Consider the following 27,971-nt stretch of genomic DNA (forward strand, 5'->3'; position numbering starts at 1 on the left):
CTCCTAGGATATTGGTCTTTCCCTTATGCATGTTTCATGCATTTATTATTTTTTTTTTTTGCTTCTTGCTGTATGGCCCTTTAAAATATATGTTCACTTTACCAGGAGTCCCATGTTGGCCCGTATAAATTATTCACTTTCCAAGAAATTCTGATGCCCAATATTTCCAGCAGTCATCTCAAGCTTATTCCTCACCTCAAATAAAGATACTAACAAACATCAGCCTTGAGAATAACCCCTGCGGCTCCCTCGCACGCTAGACCCTCCGTACAGCTGCCTTACAATCCATCATCTTCACTGATCTGCCACCCTTTGATATGTTTAAGACGGATTCTGTAGCATGCTAGTTTTTTAATCAGGTTGGGAGAGCAAAGCAAAGTCCTCACAGAAATTCTTTAGCTTATCTGTAATTGGATGGGATAGGCAGCAGAACAAATATGGAAATCTGTTCCTTTGCTGTCATGTGCTGAGTGTGTTTTCCTTGGCTTCATTCATGCAGATAAGTGATGTTTTGCCTCTGTGGTTTCAAATTATCACAAAACCCAAGAAAATGGAGGTAATTTAGTTTTTTGTTGGTTGTTTGTTGGTTGTGGGGTTTTTGGGGTTTTGGGTTTTTTTTAAGTAATTTACCCCAAATTAGATACTTGGCTTCAGCTTTGTAGGCTCACTTCTTTTTTGAACTTTGTAATAAAGCTGGAGGAAACATTGAAATGAAAACCTCAATTTGAATTATAGTTTCTTTAAAATGTCACAGTGAAACAGTGTAATGTTTAGAGACTTTTTTTTTTCTTGTCAAGATTAATAAACTAGCAGACCGGCCACTAATTTAAGTGGAAAATGTTACCCACCCTTGCTCCGCAGAACTCCAGTTTCGTGATCCTTGTGAGGTACAGTCCTCCTACCTCCCAGCGGATGCAGGATGTGATATTCTGGGAGAAGCTGAGCATTTTTGCACTCATGTTCATGTGAGCACAGGCATTCAGCATCCTCCCCTACCTCCAGGGCAAACCACCAGCCACAGAATTGCAAACTGCGGACACATATTAACAAAACCACTACTAATGTTGATCAGTGCATTGGACAACTTAAAGTAAAAATGAAGCAAATGAGGAAAGAGAGAAAGAAAAGAAAGCTTTTTATCCTTGAAACATTAACTTCAAGGGAAATAGAAAGTAAACCTCCCCTCCCCCCCAAGACAACTGAGGTCAAATCCAGCGTGTTATCACAGAAACGCAACAGCATCTTTGTAAATAAGTGAAATATTGGAAAATAGTAAGAGTAATATTAAGGTCTTGGATGTTTATGAGTGTTATCCATCACCTACAATGAAGTGGTGTTTTACACTGAAGGTGCATGACACACTGAAGACGGTGTGAATTGGCTAAAGACCAGGTGCTGGCAGCATAGCTGTGCCCGTTTACATCAGCTCAATAGAATGGTGTCATTTACACCATGAAGGGAGAGCAAAGGATGTGAACTTGTCCTTACCTATGCCTCTGTAGGGATTTTTGCACCTTTTTTCTTCTTTTTTTCACTGCTAGTGCACATTCAAGGGAAATACATACGATTCTAATTTTAGTACAATAACAACATAAACATTGTGATCTCTTTAAAAAGTGCAAATTAACAAACAGCCATGCCCATATGATGTTTGCAGAAAACACTATACCGACATACATGAAGACCTGCCAAAGAAATCGGTTGGAAAGTGAAGAGAAATTGGATTTCTCTGGAGAACTCCCAGAAAGAAAAACAAACAAGGAAAGGGCAAACGGGAGGCAGAAATAATGGGGTTAAAACCCAATAACTCTGAAATACTGGAGCTGTTACTGACACCGATGGGGAAACCCACTTTGCACAGGACTGCTTTTCAGCCAGGCGGCGTCTGTTCAATGGGAGGAAAGAGAACGAGGAGCTTGGGGAGCGCCAGGGAGCTGGGACGTGTGAAGGAAAGAGTTAAGGCTGGAGTCACCCTCTCTGAAGTGCTCTGTGATGCTGTGCAGCGTTTCAGCCCCCAGAGCCTTCCTCCTCCTCCTCCCTCCCCTGTCCTGTTGAGTGGGGAGGAGGCGGGTTCTGCTGAGCTGTTAAATCCTGAGCGAAGTTTCCCCCATTTCCAGTGGCCACCGTTGTCTGAGGCTGGTTCGGAGCAGGGCTGGGGTTACCCTGACACTTCTGGGACCGTGGCCAGCCACGAAAGGAAAGAAGAAAAGACGAATCTTTTACAATTTGCTTTTGTTGAAGTGTGGTGAAAGGGGAAAGGGAAACGTCCTTCTTTTTTTTTTTTTTTTTTTTTTTTTCTCCCCCAGCATCACATTCCTGTGTTTTTCTTCAGCCTGGAAAATATATTAATGCTTTCGTCCCTGGAAACAAAGGAGCTAAACGGGACGGAGGAAGCAAGGAGTGAAAAGGAGGCTTGGGAAGTTTAAAAGAGAGAGACTTGGAGCAGCTGGGAGTTCCCTTTTCTTAAATGAAATCCGTGCCTGTGTGGGTAACCAGTACAGTAAAAAGCCAGACCTGCAGGTAAATGGAGAAGCAGAGATCCCAAAGGAAATTTCCGCTAACCTCATCACGCTTGTCAAGAAGGTGAAGAAGAAAGAAAGTTAAAAGTTACACGGGCAGACGGACAGGCTCTGGGACCTGTTGGGCTGCGTAAAGATAAATCACCGGGCAGCAGCGAAGCTGTATGGCATTGGTCTCCTTTTAAAGGAAAAAGACGTGAAACCTCATCTCTGGAAGGAGAACTTCCCTGGGAGTGTAAGTCTCAAGTCCAGTTCTTGGCTTTCTGTTCTGCATACCGGACCCTTTCCCTGTGCATGTTTGCATGTGTGTATGTGAGAGCGTGAGAGAGACAGAGAGAGAAGGATGCAGATCACTGTGTCCTTTTGGATAGACAGAGCCATGTTACAGATGGATGATCTCATTTTTGCATTAAATGATCCATTTTGTGCCTTTCCAAAAACAACTGTAAACCATACCAAGCCACCAGGGCAGGAATCAGGTGTAATCAGCACTTTTAAATCACAAACACTAGCCAGCCTGTGCTTTGCCTTTTATTATCGCTTGTGCAAGGTACTATTATACTGTTAACATCCTACTTTTTCTCCTCTTTCCCTCAAGCAGATTGCACAATGAACTGGAGGCCAGCTCTCAGCTTAGCCCTGCTGTGGGCAGCGTGGCTAGTGTGTGGCTCTGAGACGACAGGGAGGCTAGCAGGGAGAGGGAGCCACGGAGTTAGGAAAGTGCCCCCGGCTTACAGGACTCCAAGCAGCCTCCTGAGAAGGTCTGGAGCATCCCTGAGGAGTTCGAGCCCAAATCCCCAACACCCCGTCACCAAGAGGTATTCTTCAGCACCTCCAAAGACACCTGCCAATCTCCTGCAAGGGGAAGCGCGTTCCCAGGCCAGGGGCATGGGGACCAGAACGAGATGGGTACAGAGACTCACAGCTGCAGCCAAATACACCAAGTCCGAGATGATTAAGGACGAAGGGATATCCTCTGCCTCGCAGTCACGAGCGGTACGTTTCCCTTCAGGGTCAAGTTCCCCCAATGTCCTGGCCAGCTTTGCTGGGAAAAATCGGGTGTGGGTCATTTCTGCACCCCACGCCTCTGAGGGCTACTACCGGCTCATGATGAGCCTGCTGAAAAATGATGTTTACTGCGAACTGGCTGAGCGGCACATCCAGCAGATCGTGTTGTTCCATGAAGAAGGGGAGGAAGGGGGAAAAGTCAGAAGGATAACCAATGAAGGAAAAATCCTGGAGCAGCCATTAGATCCTGCTCTCATCCCTAAGCTCATGAGCTTTCTGAAACTGGAGAAGGGGAAATTTGGCATGGTGCTGTTGAAGAAAACTCTGCAGGTGGAGGAAAGGTACCCTTACCCAGTCAGGCTAGAAGCCATGTATGAAGTCATTGATCAGAGCCCCATCAGAAAAATTGAGAAGATGAGGCAGAAGGGCTTCATCCAGACTTGCAAAGCAGCTGGGGTGGAGGGACAAGTGGTTGAGGAAGGCAACAACGGGGGCAGCATCCAGCCTACCCCTGGTGGTGGTGGCCACGTCCAGGTGTCAGCAAGGAAGGACGAGCCAAGGAAGAACAATAATCAGCCAACGAGGACCAAAACAGTGAGAAAACCAATGACAACCACCGTGGCTACTCCCCTGCCTACAGTAAGGACCACTACCCTCCCTCCCACCACCACAACCACGCGCGCCACAACCCGCGCGGTGACCACAGCAAGCCGTTCTATGACGACAACTACACCCCTCCCCACCACGCAGAGGACCTGGACCACCAAGTCACATTCCACCACAGAGTACCACAGGCTGCCAGTAGCCCCCGATGCCACCACGCCACGAGTCACAGCCTCTGAGGACTTCTATTCTCCTGTGTGGAAGGCAAACCGCAGGGACCGGCAGCGCAGCCACTCAGAGAAACACCCGGCGGCCACACGGAAACCAAGCAAAGCTGCCCGCTATGACAGCTTCACAGAAGTCCCGACAGCTCCCTCCGTGCACTACACAAAGGCAAATGTGGGTAGATTTAAAGATAACCGAACAGACAGGAAGGACTATAACCATAGGGACCTGAATGTCACACCAGGGCAACACAAACCAACTAAGAATAAACCACCAAAAAAGAAGGCCCAAGAAAAGATACTGAGCAATGAATATGAAGATAAATACGACCCAAGCAAGCCTGCTAGTTCCCATTTAGAGGAAGAGTTTGCAGCAGTAAATATTCCCCCAAAGAAAGGAAAAGAATCAAAGAAGCATGAGCGAATGGATAAACCTGAGAAGAAGAAGAAGAAGGACAGACCTGAAAAGCTTCAGAAGAGTGAGAAGCAGTCCAAGAAGGACAAAGCTGAGAAAAAGGGCAAGCAGGACAAAGACCGTAGCAAGAAGAACAAGAAGGGGAGTAGGACTGAGAATGAGGATTTCCCCAAGCCCAACAAGAAGCCTTTCCTACAGCCTCCGCGGAAATTGGTGACTGACCTCCTGGAATATTTTGAAGGCAAAAGGCGGCTCATTGTAAGTAACTCATTCATCTGAATCTTATTACCTAAATGAAGTCCTATCTCCCTCCTAGTAGGAATATGCGGAACAGAAAGTTTACGGTGGCTTTGTGTTATTCTTTTTTGGTGCTTCTGTTTAAGAGGTAAAAATTCTAGACCCAAACAATCACTTACAACAGGGAAGGTTTTGCAGCCTTGTGTTGGAAATCTTACATTCAGTATGCACACCAATCAGCCAGAAATTAGGCTACAACCTCTTCCCAGTCACTTCCGCGAGCCACCATATAGCCGTCAGATTATTTTTTTTTTTGCCAGGGGATATGTAGATGCCAGGATCTGTATAGTAATGATTGGTAAAATTAGGTTCCAATGTGGCTTGCATCCATTCATCGCTTTGGGGTACTTGCCAATGTTACCACATGTCGATGCCCAGCACGTCCTGCCAGCTGGCACACCTGTTTTATATTGGTGCTGGTGTCCTCAAACTGGGAGCAAGCCAGGTGGCTTGGCAGTACGAGGGCATGTCCGACTGAGGATGTGCACGAAGGCGCATAAGACCAGATGCCCTGAGGTAGGGTTGTTACATTTGCTATCCTTTCTGATGGGAATTTGGCATTCAAATCTCCTAGGCATCTTCAGAGATCCTGTGCAAACTTTTATTTTGGTTTGTTTTTTTTCTCCTGCTGTTTTTATGAAACTATTACACTATGGTAAGTTTTCAAGCCTGAGAAACTCAGCATGGTCTGGAGTTACTTGTCCCAGGGTTTAATAGTGTTGTATGTTTTTCCAACTACTTATCTAAAAAAACCACTTCACCTGGGACAGGAAACAGTTTTAGCTGTAGTACAAATGTTTTTTCTGGCAGATGGCACATACCCTGAAAGGTACACTGTGAAAAACAGTTCTTTAAAAATATAATTGTGGGAGCTGGTTTCTTGCAATTATTCCACTGCAAGCTGGCTTGTTTCACAGTTATTGTCCAACAGTCAGTGTCACAAACATAGCTTTGACTTTCATGCCCCATATTCCAAATCGGATAGCTAAGATGCCAAGCTAAGATTTTAATCATTAGAATTTAATTAATCGCTCTGCTGATGATTCACAGACCTGAGCAGAAGGCAACTTTCTTCTCCCCCTCCCCATTCTTCCAGCTGTAGGGGCTTTGCAGAGCTAGCAGACTTGTGTTCGCCAACATGTTGAAGTGGAGAAAAGCCAGATATTTGAAAAATCTGAACTTGACTGAATTTTGAAAATAACACCTATTAGTTACTTGTTAACTAATACTTGGACAAATCAAAGGTCTGAGAGAGAAACTGTACAGAAATTTGGGATCTTTGAAATTCGGTCATACATCTCAACGTTGTGGCTTCCAAGCATATGTGTAGCATCAGGACAAATAAAAATAAAGCTACAAAAAGTGTCCAAAGCAAAGCTCACAGATGTCAGGCTGCTAATTCATTACACCAACACAGTCGTGGCAACTTTAAGGATGGCCTGAAATTTGAACCTTCTGATACTAGGCCACTTCTCAGCTGGATCTCCAAGAAAAAAAATAGTTACACAATCCCAGGTTTTCAGGCCAAAACTCACTGAAGGCAAATGATTATGCCATGCTGCACTCCACTTTTCCAGTTTCTAATACTGTCATCAGCCTGCTTGCTCTGAAGTTTCTTGGAGAATAGATTTGATTTGCTCATCAGTAAAAGCGGTGGCTGAACTCTACTCTTTGCCCCGCATGGTACATGTGGAAAACAAAGAACTTCTCAAGCTTCTTTATATCCACACATGTGCCTATTTGCATCCCTTCCTATCAAACTGTTCCGTTCCCTTAGGGTCAGTCCTTCCAGCTAGACGAACTCGGTCATTCACGAGTCTTCAAACTCCCACCCTAGAGAATTAGCCCACGCTGCTGCAGAAGCGGCGCGACCCAAGTTACTCCACACGGCTTTGCTATTCTTCGTCCTTCGGCCGCTTTAACAGACTGGCTCCCAAGGACATGGTTCCAGTCCTCTCCCAAAAGTCTTTTGAGAGGGACATGGGGTTTCTAAGTCCTACATATCATTCAGGATTTCAGATTGCTGATTTCAGTGTGAATTTCAATCATCCAGAATTCTGAAGGCTGTTCTGGGTTAAATTCAATTAATGAGAAATGGAGGAACTAACTGCAGAAACCAAAAAAAAAAAAAATGCATGGGCTTTCAGCCTCACCTCTGTATAGGGGGCTTTTATTGCTGTCTCACTAATGGTGAGGAATCTTAGTTTAGTGAGTTTGGGTTTTTTGTTCATTTCTCTGTGGTGATGAAATGCTGATTGACAGTTCATATATAACCCACGTGCACATATATGCACGTGTACATACACACACGTGCATGCGAATACAGGCAGATACAATGTCTATACTGCCTGGATTAAAACAGTCCTGGCACAGAGCTTTGAAGCTTGCTTTGCCTCTTAAATGTTCTATAAGGTTTGATGAAGTGGATCAAATTCAGACTTGACTGTGCGTTCCTGTTTATGGCCTCCGAAACTAGGAGGACAATACAAACCAATGGTCTGGTTTTGATCTCAGTCCTCAAATCCTTGTCATGATCCTTTTTTCATTGGAAGCATTTCTATGCAATTTAAAAGCAATGTGTTACATGTTACGGCCCAGAAATCAAATCCTCTTTGTGTCCGACTCTCATTCACCTGCATGTCCCACCACTGCAGTCATGCCAGGGGGCCTCTGCATAAATGAGAGTCAGATCTCACAAGCCCAGAAATGCCTCTTACATTTCAGTACATTGATGAACTGGATTTATAAGGGGTATATCATAAAAATTAGCCTCCGGGTCATACAAACATAAGGCGGCAGCTAGATGATCACGCTTGTTCCAGAATAAAGCATAAGTTTGCAAGTAAAGGATTCCGGTGATTGTTTATGACCTTAAGCCATAAAATTTGGATCCAGATTACAAATCTTTTGTGTTTGGGGGATCGGTGGCAGGTGCTTGATTGCAGTTCAGTGCTGCCAGTTAGAATGAGTACATCACCAGAGCTGCGGCATTCTTCTCCAGCTTCTGCTGGGAACTGCTGCACGGGACCACTGCATGTGGTTACACACACACCTTCCCTGGAATATTTGCAAATGGAGGACCTAAGCTGTGTGCCTTAAACTTTTTAAAAGTTAAATCTCTGCAATTGTTAGGAGGCTTTGAAATAAGTACTCTGTAGAGGTTTTTATACTTTTGTTGATGTAATTGTTCCTCCTCCTGCTCTTCCCCCATAGCCGTGCCTTCCCAGCAAACAGAAGTCCCGTAAGACATCAAAGGGGCTTAGAACAAAGAAAAGCTAAATCAGCAGCTTTCAGATGGGGTCACAGTGGCCTTAGCAATTCATAGCAATATGCCCATCAGTTACGTAAGTATTCAGGTAGCCCCGGCTGTACTCACCCCATGACAGTTAAAAAGCCACCGGGAGCCCTGCCTGGACCATGGGATGAGGCCAGAGCTGCTGCCATGTTCCCAGTGCTTCCACCATGAGTGAGTAGGGGGATTCCTAGATTCATAGCACCGCTGGAGGCTGTGAGGGAGATCTGGTGGGACTGGCAGGGCAAGGGATAATAGGAAAGTACATGGTTTTCCGTAAAACCTAGTGCCATTTCTTCTGCCAGCACTATGGAGAGGCAGCGGAGGAGCCGGTGCCACCAGCTGGCTGTGCTTCCAAAGGTTTTCCTGTGGCTGGTTGGATACCTTTGGGTCAGACCTGGGTCTAAAGGTACACTCCAAACACAGATTAATAGAATAAGGCTACAGAGCTGTCAGCAGCTCTATGGAAAAGAAAGCCCAGTTCCCAGACAGTGACTAGTTCTCCTTCAGTAAAATACTCATCTGCTTCATTCTTTACACTAAACAAGCTCTTTTGTCTCTGCCACCAACTAGCTGATCACAACCCCCAAGGCGGACAACACCATGTATGTACAGCAGCGAGACGAATATCTGGAGAGCTTCTGCAAGATGGCAACGAGGAAGATATCAGTCATTACAATTTTTGGCACCATGAACAACAGCAGCATGAAAATTGACCACTTCCAGCTAGGTTCTTTTTTTTTTTTTTTTTTAATACTCTTTTTCCATCTCATGGGCACAATACAAACAGCAAAGGGAGAAATCTCCCCAACTTGGGTCAAGATCTAAGCGAGATTATTTGTAGTGGTCCAGTTGCACTTTTGAACCCATCCCTCCTCCTTCCATGCTACTAACTTTTGTATTTACAGAAGTGTCTCTGGTATTTTCCATGTTTAGGTTTCCAGTGCTGTAACTTGAGCACCTTCAGCTTTCTTTGTGGGAATTCTTAAAGCCAGCAAAACAGTGAAACAGTGAAAAGGCAGAAAAAATGCGATGAGGGCATGGGGCAGAAAAAGGAAATTAGGCTCAGCTCTACCAATATTTTGAATACCAACTTGGCTGTCTAACTAAATGGCTGCCCTAACACAATGCCCCCCCACCCCCGCCCTTGGTTTTTGCAAGGCATCAGCCATGGATGGCTAGATATTGGCTAGCACAATTTAAACACTGTTTAAAGAAACTGGCTGTTGTCATGGAGGGGAGGAGACAGGGGGCTGGAAACTCTGAAGGGAACTGTATGAGATTATATTCAAAACTTGGCCCAAGTTAATCCTACTTTGAAGTTCAACACCATTATCTCCCCACTCTGCCATATAACATTTCCTCAAGCCTTCGCACTTCTCATAAGGTCATGGAAAAATCTTCATCTTTCAGGGGATTCAATGGCTAAACCCAGGCAGAGAGAAGCATGCTAGTTAGGCCCCTTGCTGAGAGTTCCTTTCCTTCCCAGGATCTACTTTCCTAAGCTTTAAGAGCTGATTTTGGTATGTTCACATAGTGAATATTCTCCTCCACTAGTAAGGGGAGGTCCAGACCTATTTTTCCCTCCGTAATGGTAAACATATTAATTCAGAAGATTTCAACAACAGCCTCTAGCTACAGACAACCTTACAAATTTGCACCAGCGTACCCGATATGAAGAGGTTTACCATTTGAAGTCCTGTCCCCTCTCAGTACTTGTAAAGCAAGATGCCCATCAGTGCGACTGCTTATTGCTGACTCCTGTAAAGAGGTTTATCTTATTGAAGACAGAGATTTTGGAGGCACTATAAAGCAGATTACGCAGGACTTGCAAAGTAGCGCGTTCACCCATATTTAGTACCACCTTCTTTACATACAGCGTTCCCATGTAGACGGGTGACACTGGGCATCCATCTCTCTCAGGCAGCTTTGAAACAACTGGTATCACTGTTCAGGTCCTGGGGAAGCACCCAGCAAAGCCAGTGAGAAGCTTTCCTTTTGTCACGGTAGGGTTTGGACAAAGACTTCAGGTCCCAGTCCAGCAAAGCACTTTTGAATCACGTAAACAAACTCACTGCTGGCTGTGTCTACAGGTGAACAGCACAGTGAACGCTGTGCTGGACAAAGGCAAAGAAATAGTATAAAAGCTGCTAGTTTTGCTTATAAGTCCACGGCATCTTTCCTCTGGAAGTTTATCTGGCTTTACCAGACCTTGAGAAGAGATGCGTGATGGAACAGAAAGCTGAGGATCCCACCACCTCCAGGGTATTTCAGGTCTGGCATACAACAGGCCAGAACATCACAGCTTTCTGTCCGGCTTCCAGTTGTGCTACGCTCGGAGGGACAGCACCTAGGGGGGACCAGGAGCCTCGTGTCCCCGAATGACAGTGAGTCACAAACCCTGCCAGACTGTCCATTTGTGCACCTCCCTGACAAATCTGGAGCAGTGCAGGATTTTCCACATCACACCAAGGTTACTCAAGGTCACTTTTTGTGTACCTAGATCTATCTGCCTGTCAGTGGACAGTTTAGGACTATATTTAGCTCCAGTCTGGCTAATAAACAGGCATTGACTCTGACATAGACCATACTCTTTCAGCCTGTTCCAAACTTAATTTACACCCAAACTTTCCCCAAACCACACAAGTGTATGTAACAGCTGAATTCTCACAGCAGGAATTAACTTGTTGAAGAAAAGCAGGAGACTTTGAAGGGTGTTAGTTAAGCTTTACATGAAGTTCACCTTACATTTTTGCCAAAAACACCAAATCCTGAGCTTTTTTAAAAATTTTGAATAATACAGACATCCTTCTATTCTACCTCCCCTTCTCTCAACCCTTCCAACCTCTTCACGGCTCATTCTCACTCAGCAGCAGAGGCAGCAAAAGCTCCTAAGAAACATTTTGTTCACAATATTTATGCTGTCCCAAGAAGCCTTAGCACTCAGCATGATGAGGTCCCCTTGTAGTGCTGCATCCCGGGACTGAAAGACAAATGAAAACAACAGAAAAGTCCACAGAAAAGACTTTTCTCTTGAAATTTCACACATTTAGAAGTAGGGAGTGAAAGAGAGCTCATTAACACCGTTTGGTCAAGATCATACCGAAACCAAGAAGCATTTCCCAGTTTCCCAGTGAAACGACACAAAAGCCAAGTGTCACTGCAGAGGTCTTCTCTTCACCCTGAGTTAGCCATGGGGTCCGTTTTCCCCAGCTCATGGGAACAGGGCTTTAGTCAGCGGAACACCAACCCCACGCCGCCTGCCTTACAATCACAGCCAACACCTAGGCTAGTAGGCCACTGGACTGCTACAAGAAGATGCTGAACTTCTTTGCAACCCGATTTGAATTATTTCTAAAGAGTAACTCACCTCCCCAGCCTGTCTAGCTGCTAAAGATGCATGGAGAAAAGCTTCCACACTCTTTCAGTGACCTTTTTAGAAAGAGCAAAGAGAGCGAGGACTTTGCAGGTAGCAGCAGACAGTCTCAGCTCCCATCGTTCTTCGTGCTGATCCCAGATGTCCTTTATGAGGTGGAGGTCAGGGATGAGTAGTGAATTGGAAAGAGGTGATTAGATTAGCTTCTTTTTTTTTTTTCTCCCCAGAAATCACTTCCAAGTTTGAAAGGCAGGTTGGCCTTTGTGGCTTTTTTTTTTTTTTTTTCCTCCCCTGAAACATGTTTCTGTATCATTCTTGTAATTTAACTTTCTTCTTTACATGTTTTGAAAGCAGGAGAGCCATGGGTCGGTTGGTCTGAGGTACCGCACCATACAGCTGTTTTCCATCACATTTCACAGTAGCATCTTTTGCATTATTCTACCTCCGTATAGGCCAATGAGATAGTCTTTCCTTTTGTAGGGTATTGTTTGCAGGCAGAAGTATGAATTTTTGGTCTGTGTTTTAATGGTCACGCTTGCCATTAGTGACATATAAATCTCACTTATGAAGCACTGATACATGATTTACATATGTTTTATGAAGTGAATAACCAATTAGCCCCTCCAGCAACCCAACCAACGGAGAATTTATAACATTGCCTATAATTCTTTACAAGACTTTCAACTGTGGTACACATAACCATGTAAAATCATGTAAATTACCTCTATAGCTTGACTAAATTATAACATTTTCTGGTTGGTTGGTTGGTTGGTTGTTTTCTGTAAGAAGTGGATCCAGGGTTTGAAACGTAAAGCTCAGCTTCTGATTCAGACATCTTCCCAAAGTTTTAATTCAGAAGTTTCATACAATCTATTATACAGATTGGATCTACTGCAAAATTTGAATCAGATCAGTCTGGTCCTTAAAGGGTATGGATATTTAGAAAATTATTTAAAATGTCTTATAGCATAATGAATCAAATCTTTTCTGTTGCTGTGTGCTCAACTTGGATCAATTAAACTCATCTCTATTTGCTGAGGAATAACGGTGGAGCAGGGGACTGGAAAGCTGTACCTCTGGATTCTAGCTCTTGATCAGCTGCCGTGTCTCTGATTGCAGGCAGGTCACTTGGGACGTGGCTGGGATTTCTAAGTGAGGATATAAATATTTATAGTGGTGTCATAGGGCATAAGCAAGTAACATTTGCAGAGAGCTCTTTGGTGCCCAGGTGACATTTCACTTTCTGTGTGATTCAGCCTGTCTTTAGCTTTCCAGGCTCGCGTGCATACGGATGCCTGTTCCAGCATCGTTGCAGCTGTATAGCGCAGTGCTGGATGCTACAGCTGAGGCTGAGCTGATGACATGGATGCTTTCAGGATTTGGCCCTAACACACCCTGGATCCAGGGGAAGTAAGGAACCTCAGCATCTCCACGGGCTTGGCTTGTACATGCTTCAAATCTCTGTCTTTAGAGGTCTTTTTCTCCTCAACTGTTTCTGAATGTTTTCTTAGGGTACAGCAGAGAGCAGGTACAAATCCTTCTCAAAATTAATTCTTTTCCTGTCAGTGCGCTAGAATGGGAAAAGAGCATCAACAAGCAGATGGAAGAGAAGTGCCACAGCAGGCTACAGAGAGAGCTGAAGAGTACTCATGCAGTACTCATGACACAGTTCCTGGTTTCTTGTAGTCACTAAACCTCCCATGTAATTTTTTAAGACTGGCAATGTTAACGGTAGTGTCCTGGCCAACCTCAAGCTGTTCTAGCTATGCTGTACTGACCCAAATTCTCCATGCTGTTTTATTTGGATATGGTGCTTTCCAGCTCCTGTCCTAAATTGTTTAACAGTTTCTATTTTCTATTCCTGAAGTGGCTGCATTTCAGGAGCTGGTGAAATGATTAGTACATGCATGTACATGTATAAGCATATTGGAAAAATCTAACAGATCTTTCCAGGAAAGAGCAAGGCAACCAAGATTTTTCAAAAGCAAGTAGAAATGTTGAATACTAAAGGACGCGTTCCCTAGGATAGACTGATTTTCAGAAAATACTGGGATTGAAAACTGGACAGTTAGAAGCCATAGCGCCATACTGATGCTTTTTACTTGCCTATGCAGCAGGAAAAGGGCTTCTGGGAAATTAATTTCCCCCTTTCTTTCAAGGTGAAATTAAAGGCAGAGTGCTGTGTGATTCCATGACTATTCCTTTGTCTCACATTAAGATAACGAAAAGCCCATGAAAGTGATAGAGGATGAAGATCTTGTGGACCAGCAGCTCATCAGTGAGTTGAGGAAAGAGTACGGAATGACCTACAATGACTTCTTCATGGTGCTGACGGACACTGACATGAAAGTCAAGGTGAGGGTTTCGACTCTCTGAAAGAAAAGGCATTGGGAAAATATGAAAAAAGAGAAAAATTTTAGGAAATCACACTACAGGCTTGCATGTGAAGCATGTAAGAGACTGATGCAGGACTTGGTCATTGCCAGAGGACAAGAAAAGGATAGTAAGGGTAATTTTCAGGAATTAGGTAGCTACCTTAATTTTCTGCAGTTAGGAGATTTCAGGAATTGTGGTTTCTGCTGGGATGGTGAGCTGACACCATAGGAACAGGACTCCCCACTTGTTGGGGGTTTATTGTAGTACCTGGCATTCTAAACCACACAGTTTGGCCGCTCAGTGGGATGGGAGCACATTGCTATGGACAATACTCAACCTGAATGGCCTTACAAAAGAATATAATGACAATTTGTTGCCTGCAATGGCCTGGCCTTGATACATTAGGCAAATAATGAAAACATGCCACTTCCAAAAAGCAGTTTGACTGCAAAACCAGTAATATTTCCCACGCTTTCTAATCTGTTCTAGACCTTGTAACCTGTGTGAAAACAGGAATACTTGAATCTCTGTATAACCTACAGTGCTGTGATACATGCAGGAAGACTGCTAGCACGTGCAACCTTTTATCCATCTGTTCTTTTTTCTTAACAGCAATACTATGAAGTACCCATAGCAATGAAGTCCGTGTTTGATTTGATCGACACCTTCCAGTCACGAATTAAAGACATGGAAAGGCAGAAAAAAGAGGGCATTGTCTGCAAAGAAGATAAGAAGCAATCCCTTGAGAGCTTCTTATCCAGGTATTACCTTCTGTTCCTCTCTGCTGCTAGTTCTAATAATTATTCTTACTGGAAAAAAACCCATCCTACTATTTCTGTGATTTTTTTATTTACAGTGTTAAGCAAATACAGAGATGTAGCCCTAGCTGAATGCACCCTTGTACAGAGCACTGGAAGTCAGGATGCATGTTGTGTTTCCTGACTGCACATTCTTTGGACACTGACTTTCTGTACCTCAGTTCCCCCCCCCTCCAATGACATGGAGATAATAATGCTAATTTGCATTAGAAGAGCAAATAAGGATTAATTCACAGATGTTAGCTCAGTGTTTTGAATGCACGAAGCACAGTGTTTATGTGTTTCAATCATCAACCATCACAATCTCATTAATCCCATTCTAATCCCTTCCACATAGATCGAATCAGTAATTAATTCTCTGTAACTTCCTTCTTATCCTGCTTGAGATAACAGTTGATCTTTGCCAGTATTAGTCATGCATATTATTAAAGGTCTTGCAGATGTCTCTTGCAAAATGTTTGGGAGACCTTCCGCAGAAATACAGGTCTGTTTATACAGTCTCTATATGCCACATTACTGCTCTACCTGCAAGACCTAAATTCCAGGCAATAAACATGTCTGGACTGTGGGAATTCAGATCCAAAGAAGAGCTGTGCAGCTAGAGCCCTCTCTGTCACAGGATAATCTACATGAAATTAAGGCTACCCCATTACTCTAGGCTTTACCTGTTACTACCGCATCCTCCTCACCTACTGCCAGAATCCATGGGAACACATTGTTAATGCCTGATGGCTATAAAAATAATGGAGGCGGCATGATGGATTATGACTTGAGGAGGAAAGGAGCAACAGGTGAATGAATAGGTTGTTGATTTATAAACATTTTAAAATTCGATGGCCACTTCAACAGAAAGAGAACCTTTAACAAGATTCACCCCACCCACCCCAGCACCTCCTGTTTAGGTCTCACTGATTCATCCTCAAGACCACCAAGAACAACCACAGTTTGGAAACTGCTGACCAACACAAGAAAGAGCTTGTATGCTGGGAAGTGACAGGCCCCAGATCCTTCTTTGCTTGGGAACAGCCCTAGTAACAAACATACTTTAGAAAAACAGGCAGGAAAAATGCAGAATGATGCATCTATAAACAGAACTGCCAGTGCACAGAACATATTTGCTGTCTGTGAAAGAAGCATCAGGCTTTAAACGTTGGGTGGACTACACTAGCCACATTAACAGAGCAGATTCCCAGCAAAATTCATTCCAGCTTTGTCCAAGATTATCTTCCTAGCTGAACAAGAGTCCTGGCATCATCTCCCTGGTGGTGTGCTCATTGGGGAGGTCAATAATAATAAGGCAAATATTGTTCTTAACCAGCATGGCTGAATGAAAGAGGACCATGAGAGCCAGAGCTGGCTTGGGTGATGCTTAAAAGCCATATGTATCAGGAGTATCCTTGAGTTTTGGGGCGGGGGGCGGGGGGGGTGGGGGGGGGTGGGGAGTCTCCCTGTAACACTAAGACACTGGCTGTGCTGCTCCCTGGGCTCACAAACAAAAATGGGATGCAAAATAGGTAGAAGAGGAAGAAAGAATGCACACAGGGGGAAGGGTCTGGCAAGTTTGCCAGGACAGAAGTATTGGCCTGTGGCTTCTGGTGTCAGAAATAAGGCATAAATCTGTACATTAGTGATGGTGAACGAACAGCTGTGAAAGAGTGAATTAATTTCTCAGTAAGACATAGCCCCAGACAAGGACACCAAGTACAGGGATTGCCTGGGGCAGGGGATAAACAGCTTGAGTGGCTTTCAACCCTTTTCAGCTCTGCGCATCTCTAAAGGAGATACTAAAAAAAAAACCAACACAGAAAGCAATTAAAAGTAGCTTAAAGTAGCTCACAGATAAGATTCCATCCTGATTTATGCCCTGACAAAGTATGCCATGACAAAGTATGATCGAATTCACCCAAATGACATTTTCAGTCACTGTTTACAGGTAGCCAGGGGCTTTTGCTGTGCAAAATATCACAAAGATTATTTTTTCCCCATTTTGCGGTATAACACCACAAGATTTCCCTCTTTTTCTTCACATCATGTATGTGATGCTTAATGCTTCTCATTCCTATTCACATAACTGTATATACATGCCCAGGACTCTTTGCTGTTTCTCCTGGCCCAGATTAAAATTAGAGTCCTCCAAATCCTTGCTTTTCAAGGATTCACTTTTTGAATGATAAAACCCCACACAGTATCAGTCAGTCAACAAGACAAAGACATCAGCATCCCCTGCTCTTCCAGCAACTTCTTCTATGACTTTGAGCAAGTCCCACCATATTTTCTGCTTCCCTCAAGTGGAACAGAACTGACCCATTGCATTAGCCTTTATTTTGAGATCTTCACATGGTGCTGCAGAAAGGAAGGCTATTATTATAACGGAGTAACATCTGCATCCATTTAAAAGATCATTTCCTGCTATAAAAATATCCCTGCAGCTTTGCAAATTCCTATAAATCTGATTTATTTAGGTTTAGTGAAGAAGTATCTATTTAAAAAAAGAGGTTGTTTGGAGAGTATTAAACCCCTCTATAGTGAGAGTTTTTAAAAGTTTATGGCATTGCCTTTCCTTGAAAGAACAATGGAAGGTGCTCCTTGTGCAAAAGTCTGGTTAGATGGGGCATCTCATATTAAAGAAATATCCAAGATTTATCTTATTGCCCCACGCGTGCCTTAAATAGGCACAGGCTCACACAGCCACATACTTAACAAACAAGCTCAGATTTAAAACCGTGTTAAAGGTATTTCGAGCAAGTGTGGTATAGAAGAAAAAGAGGTCAGTGAGTATTTACACAGAAATATGAGTTATGTCTGAAATGAAGATACACCCTAATTCTCAGACAGCCCTTGGACTGCAAAATAACTGTGTAGTTCCAACAGCGGTGAATGACGTAAAAGCTAAATGTCTAGTGAGGAATTCTACAGGAATCTTTCTTCTCTTGAACATACACTTCTCAGTGTTGCTGTAACTACTGAAGGGGGCTTTCAGCAAAGATCACAAGCTTTGCAGTGTTGGTTAGGTGAAGCAGCAAAACTGCAGACATTTCTTTGAGCATTTTGGAGTCGTAAAATTCAAAACAAGCTTTATCTTCTCCCAGTGATGGATAGAACTGGGAAGATCTCCCTTCAAGCTGTTACTTAGAAGTTGTGAGAGGTATGACATATCTCAGCCTACAGAAAACAAAAGCGCTGAGACGGCTTGAGTTATGTGTCACGACCATGCCCTGTCGCACTCTCTTCTCTTTTCAGGTTCCGATGGAGAAGGCGGCTGGTGGTGATATCTGCTCCCAGTGATGAGGACTGGGCTTATTCCCAGCAGCTTGCTGCTCTCAGTGGACAAGCCTGCAATTTTGGTGAGCCAAAAGAAATTATACTCTTGCTCCTCAAACCCACATCCTTCCTGGTGATGCGATAGATTCCTTTGCTCAAGTCTGAACCTAGACAGTCTGAGAAGTCTGACAACTGAAAAGTTTGCTGTAGCTACTCCAAGCCCAAATGGAAAAGATTGTGCTAAGCAGGTAGTACAGCACACCCTGACAGCTAAGACAGCTAAACAATGTGTTCCCTGCAATCATTTGTGTAAGGCAGAGAAGCCTCTAAAGCTTCTCTTCGGGCTTGTACTTCAGGATATAAATCGGGGGTTTTTTTCTTACTGCACAAATTAATGACACCAGTACAGTGCTTTGGGAAGGGCAGATCCTCTAAGACCCAGGTCGGAAATGGGCCAGGTATCAAGGAGATGCATGGGGCATTGGTATTTTTTTCTTTTCCTTCTTGCTTCATTGCCAATACCTGTAAAAATATTAATGCAAGCTGCTTTAATCCAATAAGGGCCCTCCCATCCCCCTCACTAGGTACTTAAGATCCAACTACATAGTCAGTGGAGAGAGATGGGCTTGTCCAGGAGGCAATTAAGAGCAAGATCCAGAAACACTTTGCTCTTTCCGTTACAAAGCCCAGAGAGACTTACTCCTTAACTTAGCTTCTGAGCAATGCAAATACCATACAGGGACTAGACTCCTGCAACAGAATGAAACAGGTCCCATTCAAAAGCTGCTATTTCAATACATTTCAGTTATGCCTGAAGGGAGATTTGCACAGTATCACTGTTTATTCATAATCACTTGACTTTCATTCCAAGCATCAGCGTCATCTCCTTTGGTAACTACCAAAGTAAGCTGACACGGACCACTGTAAATTGCTTTCTGAAGAACTGAATGTAACCAAAACAGTTCATTGTCTCCACCCTTGGTTAGGGACAGCTTGAAGGAGATCCAGTGAGTTCCTAAAGCATCTGTCCTCAATGAGTGTTTTAACTAAGTGATATGTTTCCAGGCATCTTACCCCCAAGCTGTAAAAAGAGTTACATCAAAGATTTTGTAGATAACATGAACTCATGTTACACAAACAGTTTTGACAGCCCCTAAGGTTTGACAGGCTCCAAAGCAGAGGCAACAGTCCAAGCCCCTGCCCAGAACGAATGAAAGAAGCAAACGCCTGTCATAAGCTATTCCCCACAGTCATTTGGAGTTTAACTGTGATAGGTTATATGACCTCTAAATACTTCTTTGCTCTGTGTACGACAAGTAAAAACTTTACTGGTGAACAAAGCAGTGCAGAAACATTCTGCATTTGGGGAATGGCCTCTGCAATTTACTGCTGTGTCTGACGCTTGTATCCCTATGCTACAGAACCACACCAAGTGCTGTCATCCCTGGGACACTAGCAACAGCTTTTATGCAACTGATGCCACGTTTACTTGACACACTAGCTTATCCCCATGTTTGGGACAGGTGATGTAAGCCTCCATAGAAACCAGTGACTCTTCCTCCTAGAGGGCTGGCTGAGACTGGGCCCTAATTTAGCATGCATAGACCTGGCTGATTAAAATCTGCCCAAGAACAAGCAGAAAGGTCTGGTCTGACTCAAACCCTCCTTCATTTCCTCCACAGGTCTGCGACATATAACTATCCTCAAATTGCTAGGACTTGGAGAAGATATTGGAGGCGTCTTAGAGTTGTATCCAATTAATGGTGAGTGACTGTTCCCAGTTTCTTCAGTACTTCGCATGAAGGGCACTACATAGTGCTGTTTCTTTGCTGTAATTTCTTTAGAGGGCTGAGTATAACTGTGTTTTTCTCTTTGGTTTTGTTTCTTTTAAGAAACAGGATGCAAAAAGCTTTCTTGATGTTCCTATGCTAAATATTATATAGCTTCTTCCGGACAGAAAAGCCCGAATATCATCTGGAAGTCATCTCGTGTCTTTATCTCCCACCTAAACACACAGTCCCAGGTACATTCCTCTGCCTGCCATGCTGTCAAGGACAAAGGGATGTCTGAGCCTTTTACATGCTCAGGAGTCTGCGTCTGCAGGGCTAACAGAACACAGACTCAGCAGGCTCTCTTATATGGGTCCCTAATTCATGTTCATGGAATGGTTTGAGCTGGAAAGGACCTTTTAAAGTTCATCAAGTCCAGCTCCCCTTCCATGGGCCAGAGACATCTTTCACTTGATCAGGCTGCTCAGTGCAGCCTGGACTTGAACACTTCCAGGGATGGGGCATCCACAACTTCTCTGCATGACCTGTTCCTGTGTCGCATCACCCTCATCCTAAAAAACCTCATCCTTATATCTAATCTAAATTCACCCTCTTTCAATTTAAAATCATTACCCCTTGGCCTGTCTCTATGGGCCCTGGTAAAAAGGCTTTCTCCATCTTTCTTATAAGCCCCCTTTAAGTATTCCACTTGCATCCCAGCAGGCTACTTTCAGGTAGCTACTCTTGTGAGATCTCGCTGTCAGGAATACATTTCAAATGCTACAAGCTCCTCGGCTACCTAATCCCAACAACTGCCTCCATCAGTGGAGGCACAAAGGCAGGAAGGAGCTTATCTGTCCCATCGCCACTCTGACTGCTCTGTACGAGAAAGTATCCTATCCTTCTACCGCATATAAACATTAAGTCCATGCCTAAGGAAGAATAACAACAGAGGAAACTGGTATCGTACTTCTTCCATCAAAACTCTTACAGCCTCTGCTTACTTTTCACTGAAGGACTTCACGACCTTGGCTACAGTTCCTATTTGTTACAATCAACAGACCTCTTCTCAATTAATGTGAATTCAAAACGGGAGATTAGGCAAGTAAACTTCTAGGATGTGTCCTCCTGTGAGAACCTCTACAGATCCGCAAGGTACCTTTTATTTGTCCCAAACATGGCCCCTATAGCTTTGTTTGATTCCACTTATCTCTTGTGTGGGGAAAAAGGTAAAGACTTAATCCCTATCCATCCCTGCAGTGACAGTCACAATCCTGCAGACCTCCCCCCAACCCATTTATTTTACAGACTGCAGCCTCTGCTCGCTTGATCATTTCTCACAGAGTTTATTCCAAACCTGTGACCAACCTTGTTGCCTTTCTGACTCTTTCCCCCAGTGCTGCCATATTCTTTTGAGATGAGAGAACCAGACTTCCATGCAGTGGTCAAGATGCACACAAACAATAGGTTTCCATAGTGGCGTAATAATACCCTGCTTTGGGTTTTATTATTTTCCTCATGGTTTATAACATCTGTTTTGGCTTTTGACCATTAGTGAGCACTGAACTAGCCTTTCATGAAACTCTCTTTCATAGCCCTAAGATCTTACTGCCAAGTGATAACGGTCAGACTCCATCTTTCTTATGTGGAGTTAGCAAAATTTTCACCATGTGCATCGTTTTACTTCAATCTGAAGATAATTTCTTCCATCATTTTATTAACCAGTCACACAGTCTTACAAGGGCTTTCTGCAATGCTTCACAATCATCCCCTGCCCTTACTAGTCTGAGTATCCCCACACTCTCAGAACATTTCCTCACCTCCCTGCTCATTCCTTATGTCCGTCATTTACAAATACACTGAACAGCACCAGTCGCAGCACTACCAATCACAAACTTCACTGGCGACCTCCCTCCACTCAAGGAACCGATCATTCACTCCCACCTTTCAACCAAGCTATCAAAGGTCCTTTTGAAGCCTTCTGGAAATCCGCACAGCTTGTACCAGCCAGACCACCCCTGGCCATCTGCTTGCTGACCTCCTTCAGAGAACCTCAACAAGTTTGCAAGGCAGGACGCCACTTTGTAAGAGTCCAGCTGCCAACCCGACTGTGCATATGCATGTGTGTATACCTGTGTGTGCGTGTATAGGTGTCCACTGATCCTAGTTGCCTTACAGTTTCTACTCATTTACCCAGCACTGACTTCTCATTTATAAGCCTGCAGTTCACCAGATGCGTGCTAGAACATGTATTTTTATAGTAGACATACTACCTACCACATCCCATATCTCACATGACAGTTCAAGAGTGAGGCTCTGTACTGCCATAAATGACCCAGCAAATTCATCCTGCAGTTCTTCACACTATCACACTTCAATTCTTGTGATTTCTTTCACTGTGACTGTTTCTCACATATGCCTTCTGCATTACGTGAACCAGTGAGCCAAGCTGCATACAAGCCAAAGAAGTGCACGTGTGTTGGGTGACAAAAAGGTGTGCCACCCTAGTAGCTTCAGCCTAAGACACGTTTACCAAACCTAATCAAATTGTTGAAAATACATCTTTAGCTCACAGTGGAGCGGTTTCATTTCAGAACCAGGAAATCCTGAACTTGTAAATGGCAAGAATCTTAATGTTGCCAACTGTTGGGTTGTATCCTATGTCACGTTGCTAACTCGCTTACCTACAAACCATGATCATTGCCTAAACAAAATACCAATGCTGTTTTCATGTGATCACTTTCTAGGAAGCTCTACTGTAGACCGAGAAGATATCCCAGCTAATTTGGTGAAAGACATTCGAAATTATTTCCAAATTAGCCCAGAATATTTCTCCATGCTTCTAGTTGGGAAAGACGGAAACGTCAAATCCTGGTATCCTTCTCCAATGTGGTCTATGGCGATTGTGTATGATCTGATTGATTCCATGCAGCTTCGGCGACAGGAAATGACAATTCAACAATCCCTCGGCATGCAGTGCCCAGATGATGAGTATGGTGGGTATGGTTACCATAGCTATCACCAGGGATACCAGGAAGGTTACCAAGATGACTACCGTCACCACGGAAGTTACCACCATGGATATCCATACTGAAAAGAGCAACTTAGCCTCCAGCTGCCTCGTTGTCTGTCTTCTAATAGCTATCCAAGCAATAGGTGGCCGCTTGCAGAAAGTCTTCCCAGGCCACCTAGGTATCCATGCCTTGTTCTTCCACTGTTCGATCAAGGGACTTCGGTCATTTGCCTTCTCAAAAACACAGAAGCCTTTACAGTGAAGCAATTCAAACCAGTAGTATTGAAGCTTTAAACAATAAAGACTCCTTTATATTTTTAAACCTTTATAAACAAAGGGCATCAGCAGGTGCTGTTTGTATTAAAACCAAACAAAAAAAAACCACAGCCCCAAGTCCATGGACACTACTGTAGGGCAGGACATGAACTGTCCAACAAATATTGCAATGCTCTTTTTACTGTTGTTTTCTAAGGAGGAAAAAATAAGTATATTTATTGGAAAGTGAGATTGCATTGTGCTCATGAAGAGAAGCAAAGAATCACACTTCAGGACTTTCCCAGAAAAGGAAAATTAAGGAAGCGTGGGGCAGGCTCTTTAATAATTATAACAATAATAATAAAATCCTTTTGAAGTACCTTGTCTAAAAAGATAGCATCCCTTCTACAGTGCATTAACATTGTAATTAGCTGACTTCATTAATGAAAATACCAATTTATGGCTATGGCAAGATTTGCTCCTATACAATACGACGTAAAGTTCTTAACTACAAAGCTGCTGCATAGCCATTTATTCTCTTAATGGGGTCCATGTTCTCTTACATCCTGCCCACCTAACAGTTAAAGCCAAGTTAATGAGAGCCAAGTGGAAACACCAATCATAGTTAGCACTGTCTGAAACACAGAAAACTGAAAAGCGTTATTTTCATCAGAAAAAAAACGAGGAAAAAAACCTCATTCGCATATATTTCAAATGAGTTGTAACTAGCTCTCTATAATAATGTCTTTAATTAAACTATTGCTCTAAATTTGAAATTTCCTTCTACCTCTTCTTCTCATACCCTCCCCATGAAAAAAATAATCTAGACTAAATGTCTGTAAAATTGTTTGGGAATAATTTGATCTGCTACTAAACCAGCTCTATTTCTGCCACACTTTCTGAAATGGTTTTCTTCTCCCTTCTCATCGGTGTCTTTGGGCTTTGGATCTGTTGCACCACCCTACTCCTCTGAAACCAGCACCAGGAACTGCATGCACAGCCATGCTTTCAACACCATTTGGATTAGATTTCTGAACACTAAAGACCCAGCAGAAAGATTCAGGAATATCCTGAAGTGAAGGTATCGTGCAAGTATTCTTAGTGGCACAGTGGCCACTTCTAATGATGAAGGCATGCCTGACCAGTCACATTTCTTTTTATAATCCATGACAGGGGTGCACATGTATAGATACATGTGACAGGGCACTCTTACTAGGTTTTGCCATCACAGCAGTAGCATGGGAATAGAGAGAAGCTACAGCTGTAAACCACCAGAGCACATCCCACAGTTTGAGTCTTAGCATTTTCCTGATTTTCTTTTGGGTTTTTTTTTTTGGCCCAGATGAAAACAGAACTGGGCAAAACAAGTTCACTCAAAACCAGATGCTTTTGTCAGAAAGCTAGTCATAAAAGTCAGGCCTTGCTTACCCTTCTGAGTGTCAGAAAGGCAGACCAACGCGGAGAGGTCGCAGGGTCAGTTCTTCCTTAGCTTTCCAACCCTGGTCAGCCCCTGGAGCAGGCTGCCCTCCATACCACAAGGTCTAGTCAGCACAGGGTACAGCTCCTGACTTACCTGTCTCAGGTGACTGGAGCTAAGTGAAGGAAGGCAGGCATTTGACAGAACCATTCTGAAAGGACCTGCTGTCTGCAGAGAGCTTCCAAGCTCTCATTAACTACAGCACTTCCACAGCTGAAAGCAGCAGAGAAATTAAAAAAAATGAATAGGAGCTCTGAAAAAAGATCACAGAACTGAAAGGTTTCTAGAAGGAAATGGGAGGTCCCATAGCTCAGTTTTAGAAAACAAGTGCTTATTGCATCAGTAGTAAGGTCAGCTGCCTAACTTTCTTTGCCTAAAGCAAAAGCAAAGCATACCAGATGTCCAACAGCCACCTCCTGTACACAAAAAGAGAAACACCTCTGGGATGTTCTCTTTCAGGTACTCATTTTAACTTTTCTGTAATCTTGTTTTCATGTCATGTCTTTAAATGAAAGCCCTTTTAAATCACATTACGAACCCTGGGAACTAAATGTCCTGTGCTGAGCAGGAGGAGACAGCTTACAAAAGAGAGTGCAACACCCGACCCACATTGCTTCCCCCCACAGAATTCAGTTAAGTTGTGCAAGTACCAAACCCAGCCTAGGCATTCAGTGGAAGTTGCACTAAGAAGACAACTCCAGAGAAGTTGTCAACTTATAAGAGAGGTTGGGATGGGCCCTTAACCTAAACTACACATTCAAATGTTCACAGAATTTTAGGAAGACTCCGTTATTCTGCCTTGTGGTGCTGATTCCTGCCTTCATTACAAACTGGCTCAAAATTACCAGAAACTGATTTACAGCAGTGATTTAAAATCCTGATTTTGCAACCTACCTCTCCTTATTAAAAACTAAAAGTAAAGGAACATCAAGCCAAAAAATCCTTTCAAAAACAACATATAGTCATCTTAAAGACTATAAGCATTTGGGAGCTACAATACTCCAAAGACTTCATTTTGCAAAACACAAATCAAATCTAAAGCACTAGATCTATCCCTGCAGCATCACTCTGAGGATAAACTTAGTGAGATTACTGTCTTATTTCTATAGCCCTTAATGGGAAGATTCCATATGACAAAGAAAAAAAAAATTCTTATATTTATGTGATTTGATTCAGCTTCAAGAAGGCTGTTTTCATCCCACAGCCTGTCCCTCAAGCACCATGGCTCAGTTGCTACATTCACAATGTAGCTGAAATTACAAAAAAAAAAGAAGCTTTAATTGGCATGTTATAAACAAGGGAAACATGAACACCTCTCTCTGACTGGGAGGTTTTGTGAACTATTTCCTCAAACCTGGAGGGAGGAACATAACATCCCCAGCAGCAATTAAGTTCAAACGTTTGTGAATCTGGGCTCTAAATTACAGCTTAGAAAGAGGTCTCTGCCCAATGCATTCATTAAAGACTATGTGCCAAATGAATGCCGCTCTCCACAAATCTCCCCATAAATTTCCCTATTGTCATCTGAGAGGAAAAATAGTAAGCCTTCCAACATGGAGTAGGTCAAAAAACATACAGTGGAAATACTTAATCAAGTGAGATTCACATGATCTGTTTGAAATGTGTAGCTCTATAGAATAGCTCCCCCTTGCTAACCAGGGCTGCTCTCCAGCCAACTATCGTTTACAGTCACTTCCTTTAACAAATTTCTTATACACACCAAATTTGACTATCGCCACAGACAGTACAGCTGCACAGAATTGCATGTTCATACTTTCAGGTTACTTTATACACTATTTTTATTGCCACATCAATGCAAATCCTTCCGTACTTTTAGACAGCAGTTAACATGCTTGTTGCTGCAAAGGGGGATATACAGTTCTCTTCCATTGTTAAAAGAAACCTGCCTGGCCAATTCAACAGAATCTCTGAGACCTCCAACCTGAAGACAACAGAAAGATTTCTACATGTTAGACAGGACCAACTCCACAGTGCAAGTTAACATTGGATCAAAAATTATATACCTGATATCTTTGTGAAATCTAAGACTTTGACAAATACGTCAAGCATGATGGCATCGGTGAAATTTATAGAAGGAAAAACCATTAATCAGGACAAGAGTTGAAAGCAAGAACTAAGAGCACTTTATAGAACTGCGGAGCAGTCATTTCCATATTTCATTTGTCTTAATGCAGATATTGCAGCCAGGAAGGGAAACATATGGGTTTTAAGACAATAATCTTTAGTTTGATGCTCTGTGGTTAGAGGTATGAGGCTGATTTCTATGTTTTGACTTCAGACAAGGCAAAGTTCTCTGGAAAATTTCATGTAAAAAGCTACTGCTCATGTAAATGCAAAGCAATCTAAAGCTAACAATACTTTCCCTCTTCTTGGAAATACCTGCTAAAGTTGGTAGCTGTGATTGAAAAAGGCAATGAACTCAGGCAGGTATCTATTGCAAAGCTGTATGTAATGGAAAAGAAATGAAAATGTCTTACTGCAACTAAGTCTTTCACAGTTTGGGCTCTTTTTTTTTTTTTTTTTGTGTTGAAGTTTCATTTCCCAAAATAGGACACCATAAACAAATGAAAATCATGTTTCTGGAATTTACATCAAAATATGCTTTCTTATTCATTCTGTATAGATGCAAACAACTAGGATTCCTTTTGTTGAAATGGCCTACTATACAAGCACAGTGAGTTTAGCTGTAAAACATATTCCAACAGTAATTTCACGTTGTACAGTTATTCTTAATATATGCTAGAAAAAGTTAATACTCCTGGAAAACAGAAGAAATGAGGTACTTTAGATTCATAGTTTATAACTTGACAGTCATTGACTGCATATGGAAACAGGCTGTTCCTCTTGATGGATCAATGACAGGAGGTATGTTAATTAATATAGCAATGAGTCATCAATACAGTATGCATAAGTAAGCTGTTATACACAGTGCCTGGAAGCAGGATGGCAGAGGGGAACAAAGGCAGGACTGTCTTCAGTCCACAGAGAAATGCATCACTAACTGATTACTATACACTGTGGTATGAGGCTTTGACACTGAGCTCATTGCTTATCTTCTTAAGAATTCTCTTCACAGTATCTCTCAACTATGAAAGACGCATTTTTGAAGGGAGGAAATTATAAACCAAAATATTTTCCACTGTTCTGAGAGAAGAGGCTTTAGGCACATACCAAGAATCTCTTATCTGCATCCCCTTTCCCTTCCCCCTTTTAAAATTCTCTGAATTATTTGGAACCTATTTTTAAT

General features: G+C 43.0%; 1 protein-coding gene across 1 annotated transcript; it reads left to right on the forward strand.

Annotated features, from left to right (window-relative positions):
* The first annotated feature begins 1,912 nt into the window (after window positions 1-1,912).
* Window positions 1,913-27,210, forward strand: CCDC80 (coiled-coil domain containing 80). Its single transcript, XM_040594263.1, has 8 exons — window positions 1,913-2,754; window positions 3,121-5,027; window positions 8,932-9,088; window positions 13,953-14,089; window positions 14,723-14,871; window positions 18,169-18,272; window positions 19,872-19,952; window positions 22,706-27,210. The coding sequence occupies exons 2-8, from the start codon at window positions 3,129-3,131 to the stop codon at window positions 23,050-23,052; spliced, it is 2,874 nt and encodes a 957-aa protein (XP_040450197.1). The 5' UTR covers window positions 1,913-2,754; window positions 3,121-3,128; the 3' UTR covers window positions 23,053-27,210.
* The last annotated feature ends 761 nt before the right edge of the window (window positions 27,211-27,971 follow it).

The sequence above is a fragment of the Falco naumanni genome, chromosome 5 (assembly GCF_017639655.2).
Source record: "Falco naumanni isolate bFalNau1 chromosome 5, bFalNau1.pat, whole genome shotgun sequence".
Lineage (NCBI taxonomy): Eukaryota > Metazoa > Chordata > Aves > Falconiformes > Falconidae > Falco > Falco naumanni.